This window comes from Colobus angolensis, unplaced genomic scaffold (assembly GCF_000951035.1).
Source record: "Colobus angolensis palliatus isolate OR3802 unplaced genomic scaffold, Cang.pa_1.0 Scaffold55, whole genome shotgun sequence".
In the NCBI taxonomy this organism is placed as follows: Eukaryota; Metazoa; Chordata; class Mammalia; order Primates; family Cercopithecidae; genus Colobus; species Colobus angolensis.
Genome location: NW_012119043.1, coordinates 7,386,916 through 7,396,424, shown reverse-complemented (window position 1 = coordinate 7,396,424; position 9,509 = coordinate 7,386,916). Strand labels below are relative to the sequence as shown.

General features: G+C 49.9%; 1 protein-coding gene across 1 annotated transcript in view; it reads left to right on the top strand.

The window, feature by feature from the left end:
• Positions 1-1,147: 1,147 nt before the first annotated feature.
• The window catches only part of TVP23A (trans-golgi network vesicle protein 23 homolog A (S. cerevisiae)), a 55,268-nt gene continuing 46,906 nt past the window's right edge, over positions 1,148-9,509 (top strand). Inside the window, exons 1-2 of the mRNA XM_011961391.1 lie at positions 1,148-1,457; positions 1,762-1,841. Of these exons, the coding sequence (XP_011816781.1) occupies positions 1,449-1,457; positions 1,762-1,841 (89 nt within the window). The 5' untranslated portion in view covers positions 1,148-1,448. The remainder of the gene's footprint in view (positions 1,458-1,761; positions 1,842-9,509) is intronic.

Sequence of the window (9,509 nt, the reverse complement as noted above, 5' to 3'; positions counted from 1 at the left end):
GGCATAGGAGAAAGCACTCTCCCTCCACACACACCTGACAGGCCTCTTGTGGGATCAGCTTAGGGAATTGGGGTGGGGGCGGAGGGCAGAAATCCTGGAACCCAGGCCCAGGATCAGAGATGAGGCAGCTCCTGCCTCCGCCTCCGCCCATGGAGACCAGCAGTGGGGAAAATGTGTCAGGGGCTTGTGGCCCAGGGGCCCTCTTTGGAGTCACCAGGGGCGGGGTACATGCACCTATTGCCCATGGGGCGAGGCAAAGGGCAGGACCAGTGGCTTTGGCATCTTGATGCTCAGACCTCTGCCCGTGGGTGGGGGATCAGGACAGGGAGAGGGCACACAGGAGAGGAGAGTCACTGTGTCCTGGGCCAGGAAAGACCCTCAGGTAACAAGTTTCCTTTCCTGGGAGTTACCCAGGAAGACTTCCACATCAAGAAACACTACTATTACTGTCGATAATAGTATTACTACTACTAATCATTTCGTGCTTAATAAGTGCCTGGCATGGCGATGCACGCAGATCTCATTGTGGTTCTGAAGCTGTGACTGCAGCAGCATCACCCCTTAAAAGGCAGATGAGGCTGGGTGTGGTGACCCACTCCTGTAATCGAACACTTTGGGAGGCTGAGGTAGGAGGATGGCTTGAACCTAAGTGTTCAAGACTAGCCTGGGCAACATAGTGAGACCCTCCTCTCTACAAAAAATAAAAAATTAGCCAGGTGTAGTGGTGCAGCCTGTGGGCCCAGCTATTCGGGAGGCTGAGGCAAGAGGATTGCTTGAGCCCAGGAATTTGAGGGCACAGTGAGCTATGATGGCACCATTGCTCTCCAGCCTGGGCGACAGCGAGGCCCTTTTCTTTCTTTCTTTCTTTCTTTTTTTTGGTGGCGGAGCGGAGAAGGCAGATTCTAGGGCCCCACTCCAGGCCTTCCACATTCCCTGGGCCGGGCCTGAGAATCTGCTTTTCACAAGGTTCCTGAGAATTTCTTGCGCGCAGAGACTGTTGGGAAACACAGGATTTCTCCCAACCCTGAATGCGGCTGCCCATCACTGACATTCATTCCTTGCCTTATCATTCACTCCATCCACGTTTATGCACTGTCCACACCATTCGCTGTCGCAGCCTACCCCCACCGCCCCCCGCCCCACTCCCATTCCTCCCAGTATCTCTGTCCGCCGTTCCCCAGGCTGTTCCCTCCCTGCCGCAGCTTTCTCTCCCGTGCGCGTCCCGGGCGAGCCGAGCCCCCTCCCCAGCCCGCGACTGCGCCCTGGGCCCCGAGCGCCCCGCCCCACCCGAGAACCTGCGCTGAGGCGGCCCCACAGGGCGCAGGCCCAGACCCTCAGCGTCCACCGCCCGCTGCCCGCATCCGCCCGCCCGGCGTCCGAGCCCTTCACAGGCGACGGGTAGAGCTGGAGCCCCGGGCCTGGGCGCCAGGTGGGCTCCTGGGAGGGTCATGAAGCAGGTAGGGCCGCGGGGATGCTGGGGCTGGCGGTGGGGCGGGGACGAGAGGAACCTGCGGGAGGTCTGGAGAAGCCGGGAGGAGGAGGAGGGATGCGCCGGGGCCCGGGGCTGGGCTGCACCCGGTGGTCGGGAGGGTGAAGAGGGCTTCGCCACTGCGGCCGCAGCGGAGGGGCCCCGCCAGCTCGGAGGGTCCACTTGGGAACCCAGTGGGGTGCGAGTGGGGTCCAAGCCCAGGAGGACAGGGCGGGTGGGGTCGGGGTGTGCACCGCGCCTGGGCCTGCCACCTGCCCCTGCTGTCCCCCCAGGCCCTGGTGGATGATACCGAGGATGTGTCGCTGGACTTTGGAAACGAGGAGGAGCTGGCCTTTAGGAAAGCGAAGATCAGGTGTGTTGGGAAGGAGCTTGGGTCAGGCGTTCCCCAAAGCTGCAAATTCATTCATTTACTCATTCATTCAAAATATATTGAGCACCTACTGTGTGCCAGGCCTGGGTCTGGGGACGTACCTGTGAACACATCAGACAAGGTCCCTGCCCTCCTGGAGCCTGCATTGGGAGAAGGAGGAAGAAGGGGTGGAGCTGATGTTGAACAGGCAAAGAGATTAATGAGATAATTGAATGTGAGAAGAAATTCAGCCCTGTGACGAAAGAGAAGGTAACTAGAGAAGGCCACTTGCCTTAGTGCAGCCATTGGAGGGCCTCTCTGGGGAGGTGGCATTTGAGCTGAGACCTGAATGATGAGAAGCAGCCAGCCATGGGAGACTCCAGAGGAAGAGTGTTCCAAGCTGAAGGAACAGCAAGCACAAAAGCCCTGGGGCTATGTTGTAAGATCAGAGAAAGCCCCTGAGACTAGAGGGGAGCAAGCTTGGCAGTGGGCTGGACACGTGGAAGAGGGCTTGGAGTTTTATTCCAATCCCTGCTGAGTCTAGTTAGACAGGCTAGTCCTGGGTCAAGTCACTTAACTGCCTGAGACCTCCAGCATCCCAGAAGGTGGCAGGACCAAAGCATGAGGAGTGACCCGTGAACGTGGTTGCCGATGGCCCAGGCGACAGCCTCTTCTAGACACACCCACAGCTCAGCCTCACTCACCCACCCAGTTCTGCCCTATCTCTCCTTCCAGCTATCAGAGCCAGTAGGCATGGGATGGGCCTTGGCACCTAAATGCCATTCCTTGTTAAGTCTCTGTTTTTAAAATCAAACTCTGATTCAAACCTAATAAACCCCGGAAAGGAATAGAGTGTGTTAGTTTCCTATGACCGCTAGAACAAATTACCATTATCATCTTGGCTTAAGACAAAAGTTTATTCTCCTGCAGTTCTGGAGGCCAAAAGTCCACGGTCAGTGTTCCTGGGCTGAAACCAAGGTGGCAGCAAAGGCCATACTCCCTTTGGAAGAACTAGGGGAAAATCCGTTCTTGGCCTTTTCCAGCTTTTGGTGACTGCTGGCATTCTGTGGCTTGTGGCCTGTTCCTCCATCTTCAAGGCCAACATTATAGCATGTTCAGATCTCTCTCTGTTCCGTGGTCAGGTGATGTGTGTGTGTGTGTGTGTGTGTGTGTGTGTGTGTGTGTGTGAGAGAGAGAGAGAGAGAGAAGTTTCCCTGTGCCTCTTATAAGGACTGTTGTGATGGCATTTAGGGTCCACCCAGATCATCTAGGATAACCTTTGCATCTCAAGATCCTTAATTATACGCTGAGTGCAGTGACTCACACCCGTGAGTAATGAGTAATCCCAGCACTTTGGGAATCCAAGGCAGGCAGATCACTTGAGGTTAGAATTTCGTGACCAACCTGGCCAACTTGGTGAAACCCTGTCTCTACCAAAAGCTATAAAAATTAGCCAGGTAGGCCGGGCACGGTGGCTCAAGCCTGTAATCCCAGCACTTTGGGAGGCCGAGACGGGTGGATCACGAGGTCAGGAGATCGAGACCATCCTGGCTAACATGGTGAAACCCCGTCTCTACTAAAAAATATAAAAAACTAGCCAGGCGAGGTGGCGGGTGCCTGTAGTCCCAGCTACTCGGGAGGCTGAGGCAGGAGAATGGCGTGAACCCGGGAGGCGGAGCTTGCAGTGAACCGAGATCCGGCCACTGCACTCCAGCCTGGGAGATAGAGTGAGACTCTGTCTCAAAAAAAAAAAAAAAATTTAGCCATGTATAGTGGCACACACCTGTAATTGCAGCCACTCAGGAGGCTGGGGAAGGAGAATCACTTGAACCCGGGAGGCAGAGGCTACAGTGGGCTGAGATCACGCCACTAAACTCCAGCGTGGGTGACAGAGTGAGACCCTGTCTCAAAAAAATCCTTAATTAAATTACATCTGCAAAGTCCCTTGTGTCATATAAGGTAGCCATCACAATTTCTGGGGATTAGAACCTGGATTTCTTTTTTTTGAGACAGGGTTTTACTCTGTTGCCAAGGCTATAGTGCAGTGGTACAATTACGGCTTACTGGAACCTCAAACTTTTGGGTTCAAGAGATCCTCCTGCCTCAGCCTCCCAAGTAGCTAGGACTGTAAGTGTTGCCACCACCCCTGGCTAATTTTTTAAAAATTTAATTTTGTAGAAATGGGGTCTTGCTATGCGGTCCAGGCTGATCTGGAACTTCCAGCCTCAAGTACTCTTCCTGCATCAGCCTCTCAAAGCCCTGGGATTATAGGTATGAGCCACTGCACCCATCCAGGACCTGGATATTTTTGGAGGGTATTATTCATCCCACCATAATGGCCAGTGATTGTCTATAAGGGAAGACACTGCAGGAGAACTGGAATCCTGGGTAAAGAATCTTCTAGAACATCTGAACTCATATGTATTCAATCTCTATTGAGCATCTCCTGTATGCCCAACTCTGGGCTAGTGGCTGGGGATATGCAGAGTTCAGGACTCCACTCCTGCCTTTACGGGTTGCCCAGTCTAGGGCAGCGTTGCTTCATCTCAGCACTCCTAACATTTTAAGCCAGATACTTATTTGCTGTAGGGAGTGTCCTGTGCACCATAGGATGTTGAGCAGCATCCCTGGCCTCTCTTCACCAGATGCCAGTAGCAGCCCATCCATAAAGTCTCAGGCATTGCCAAATATCCTCTATGGGGCAAACTTGCCCCCGGTTGAAAACCACTGATTTGCGGGGTGGGAGTAGGCCTACCAGTGGCTGTTACAACTCAGTATTTTTGTTTTTTTTGTTTTGTTTTGTTTTTGTTTTTGTTTTTGAGATGGAGTCTCTCTCTGTCACCCACACTAGAGCACAGTGGTGCAAACTAGGCTCATTGCAACCTCTGCCTCCTGGGTTCAAGCAATTCTCCTGCTTCAGTCTCCCAGGTAGCTGGGACTACAGGTGCACGCCACCACGCTTGGCTAATTGGTGTGTTTTTTTTTCTTTGTTTTGTTTTGTTTTGTTTTAGTAGAGATGGGGTTTTACCATGTTGGCCAGGCTGGTCTCAAACTCCTGATCTCAGGTGATCTGCCCCCTTCAGCCTCCCACAGTGCTGAGATTACAGGTGTGAGCCACCGCGTCTGGCCAGAACTCAGTATTTTAAATGCTGGGATAGGCGGAAGCTGGGGCTCTTATCCTCGCCAGAGGAGGAGGAAACAGCTAAGCTGAGACCCACAGGTGGGGTAGGAGTTGGTTAGGCTGGGAGGGGTAGATATACCATGGGGAAGCCTGGAGGTAAGGTCATGAGTTTAGGGTGGTTCCGTGTAGCTCAAGACCCAGGTGCTGGTGAGTGGCCTGAGTGGAGACTGGGGCCAGACCCTGCAGCGCTCAGCATCCAAACTGCAAGCTCTGGAGGTGCATTGTCCACTGAACCTTCTAGAGGATGGGGCTGTGCCTTTATCTGTGCTGTGCAGCACGGTGGCCCCAGCCACCTGTGGTGACTGAACATCTGAAATGTGGCCAGGGCGACTGAGGGATAGATGTTTCGATATTATTTACTTTAATCAAATTCAATGTAAATAGCCACATATGACTGTGGCATTGGGTAGGGCAGTTCCAGAGTTCAGTCACTGTGGAAGGATTTTGCTCAGGGCAGTGATATGAGGATTGTAGGATGGAGGCTGGGTTGTTGGGGTAGAAGGAGGGTAGGAGATCAGACCAAGGCACTGGCAGGGATGATGGAGGAAAGGGGCCCAGAGGCACAGGGGAGGTAGAACCAGCCCGCCTTGCTGATGGTCAAGATGCAGAGTGGGGACAGGAATCATCAGGGTGACGCTCAGGCTGGTGGTCTGGTGACTCAGGTGAAGAAGCACTTTTGGAGGAAAGATGTTGAGTTCAGAGTGGTCCTTGTTAGGCTGTATTGGAACATTCTAGTAGCCAGTGGACAGCTGGGAGGAGAGGCCAGGAGCTGGAGAAGCCACCAGGGCTGTAATCAGAGATCTGGGAGGCAGCAGCTCATGCATCCAGGTGGGTATGTTTTGAGAGCCACCCATCCCAGAATCCTCAGTGTGCCTAATGAAGATTCCTAGGTCTGGCCCTGGACTTATTTAACCAGATTCACAGGGGATGGGCCTAGGAACATGAATTTAAATAGCACCCCCAGGTGATTCTGATGCATAGGAATGTAGAGATGGCTCTAAAATCCTGAGAACAAATTAACTTACCCGGATAGCCATGTAGAAAGGGATTTTTTTTTTTTTTTTTTTGGAGATGGAGTTTCTCTCTTTTTGCCCAGGCTGGAGTGCTGTGGTACGATCTTGGCTCACTGCAACCTCTGCCTCCCGAGTTCAAGTGATTCTCCTGCCTCAGCCTCCTGAGTAGCTGGGATTACAGGTACGTGCCACCATGCTGGCTAATTTTATATTTGTAGTAGAGACAGGGTTTCCTCATGTTGGTCAAGCTGGTCTTGAACTCCTGATCTCACGTGATCCTCGTGCCTTAGCCTCCCAAAGTGCTGGGATTACAGGCGTGAGCCACTGCGCCCAGCCTAGAAAGGGGATTCTTAACTGAGGTCTGCAGATGGGCTTCAGGGGTTCAGGAAACCTCTGAAAACTATTATGTAAGTTTCATATGTGTGTTGTTTTAGGAAAAGGATCCAAACTTTATTTGTTTGTTTGTTTGTTTATGAGGCAGGGTCTTGCTGTGTTGCCCATGCTGATCTTGAACTCCTGGACTCAAGCGATCTCTCTGCCTTGACCTCCCAAAGACTCCAAACATTAATTGGATTATCAAATGGGCCCATGATCCACAAAAGTTATGAATCACTAGTGCAGAGTGAAAATGGTTATTTGTAAATCCCTTGTTGAAATGGATTCCAGGCTGACATCGAAAGGAGGTGATGCTGTGGAAGGGGGCCTGTCACAGGAGTCTGGGACATTGGGTTCATCTCTTCCTTAACTACTTTCTGGCTTTATGATTTTTGGACAGGTCACCTTGCTTTGCTGGGCCTCCATTGGCCAGTCTGTAAAATGGGGATAATTGTATGAGCCTGACTTCACCATGCGGTTACTATACAGTTTATTTAGTAAATATTTATCCAGCATCTGCCGGGGCAGGTGCTGGGCTAAGCCCTGGGGATGGAGCTCTGGTCTCTGCTGTTTCTGTCCCTGGTTCCAGGTCAGTGAGGTGCCGTGTTGTGGTGGGGGACCCTGGGGAGTACATTGCATCTTGCAGGATAAGTGGAGGGTGTAATTCCACAGCAGAGCTGGGCACATAGAGGAAACGTTAGCCATGCTGTGTGTGTTTTCCCCCGGTGGGCAAACTTGTTATTTCTTTTACTTTTCTTCAACTTTAAAAACTGTGATTAAAAATAAAAACAAAAACCCACAGCATAAAATTCCATCTTAGTCATTTTAAATTATACAGTTTAGTAGTTTAAGTATAGTCACATTGTTGTGAAACAGAGCGTTGTCATCTTGCAAAACTGAAACTCTGTACCGTTTAACAACTCTCCTTCCCCCAGCCCCTGGTAAATACCATTCTTCTTTCTGTTTGTATGCATTTGACTACTCTAGGGACCCCATAAAAGTAGAATCATACAGTGTTTGTCCTTTTTTGACTGGCTTACTTCACTTAGCGTAGTGTCCTCAAGGGTCATCCGGGTTGTAAAATGTGCCAGAATTTCCTTCCTTTTTATGGCTGGATAATAATTCCATGATATGAATAAACTATGTTTTGTTTACCTGTTCATCCACTTGGGTACACTTGTACCTCTTGCTATTGTGAATAGTACTGCAATGAACGTGGTTATGCAAATCTCTCTTTGAGACTCTGCTTTCAATTCTTTTGGCCATATACCCAAAAGTGGGATTGCTGGATCCTATGGTAGTTCTATTTTTAATTTTTTGAGGAACTACCATGCCACTTTCCACATAAGTTGCACCATTTTACAATCTCACCAACACTGTACAAGGGTTCCAGTTTCTCCATATCCTTGCCAACGTTGTTATTGTCTGTGTTTTTGATAGTAACCACCCTCATGGGTGTAATAACCATGTTATTTCATTGTGGTTTAGATTGGCATATCCCTAATGGTTAATGATGCTGAGCATTTTTTCATGTGCTACGTGTCCATTTGTATATCACCTTTGGAGAAATGTCTATTCAAGTCTCTTGCCCATTTTTTAAATCAGGTTATCGGATTTTTGTTGTTGAGTTCTTTATTCTGGATATTAATATTTTCTCTTATTCTATAGGCTGTCTTTTTATTCTGTTGATTGTGTCTTCCGATGCACAAAAGTTTTTAGGTTTAATGTAATTCCATTTGCCTATTTGTACTTTTTTTTTTTTTTTGAGATAGAGTCTTGCTCTACCCCGAGGCTGGAGTGCAGTGGCGTGATCTTGGCTCACTGCAAGTTCTGCCTCCCGGGTTCACATGATTCTCCTGCCTCAGCCTCCCGAGTAGCTGGGACTACAGGTACCTACCACCACGCCCAGCTAATTTTTTGTATTTTTAGTAGAGAAGGGGTTTCACAGTGTTAGCCAGGATGGTCTCGATCTCCTAACCTCGTGATTTGCCTGCCTTGGCTTCCCAAAGTGGCCTATTTGTACTTTTGTTTCCTTTGCTTTTAGAATGTCAGTGTGTGTGTGTGTTTGTACGTGTGTGTGTGTGTGTTTAATATAATTCATGGCCAGGCACTGTGGCTCACGCCTATAATGCCAGCACTTTGAGAGGCTGAGGCAGGTGGATTGCTTGAGGCCAGGAGTTTGAGACCAGCCCGGGCAACATGGCAAAACCCCGTATCTACAAAAAATGCAAAAAGTAGCCAGACATGGTGGCACACACCTGTAGTCCCGGCTACTTGGGAGGCTGAGGTAGGAAGATTGCTTGAGCCTGGGAGGTGGAGGCTGCAGTGAGCCATTATCACACCACAGAGCAAGACCTTGTCTCAAAAGACAAAATGAAACAAACAAATAAAAAGAAATCTAATTCACATTCCACCAATTTATTCTTTAAAAGTGTACGATTCAGTCTTGGTTTTGATACATTCACAAGGTTGTACATCCATTACTACTATGTAGTTCTAAAAGTTTTTCACTGTGCCAAATGGGAACCCCGTACCCAGTAAACAGTCCCTACCCATTTTCCCCTTCCCCAAGCCCCTGAGAACCACTAATCTCCTTTCTGTTCCTATGAATTTGCCTATTCCGGACATTTCATGTAAGTGAAATCAGGGTTAGTCAGGGATCTCCAAAGAAACAAAACCAATGAGATATCTACAAATATGTAGAAAGAGGTTTATGTTGAAGGAGGATTAATTCATGCAACTGTGGAGGCTGAGAAGTCCCACGGTCTGCCATCCACAAGCAGCAGGCCCAGGAACGCTGGTGGCGTACAGCACATCCTAGCCCGAAGGCCTGGGAACCAGGGGAGCCTACAGTGTCTCAGTCTGAATCTGAAAGCCCCAGAGCAGAGGGTCCGACATGTAACTCCTAGTCTGACTCCACAGGCCCCAAAACCAGGAGGTATGATGTCTGAGAGGAGATGAGGACGGCTATCCCAGCTTAAGCAGGGAGAGGAAATTCCCTCTTCCTTTCTTTGTTGTCTTATTCAGGCCCTCAGAGGATTGGATAATGCCCATCTGGATTGGGAAGGGTGGGCCTTATTTTTCCTTTTCTATTTTTTTTTT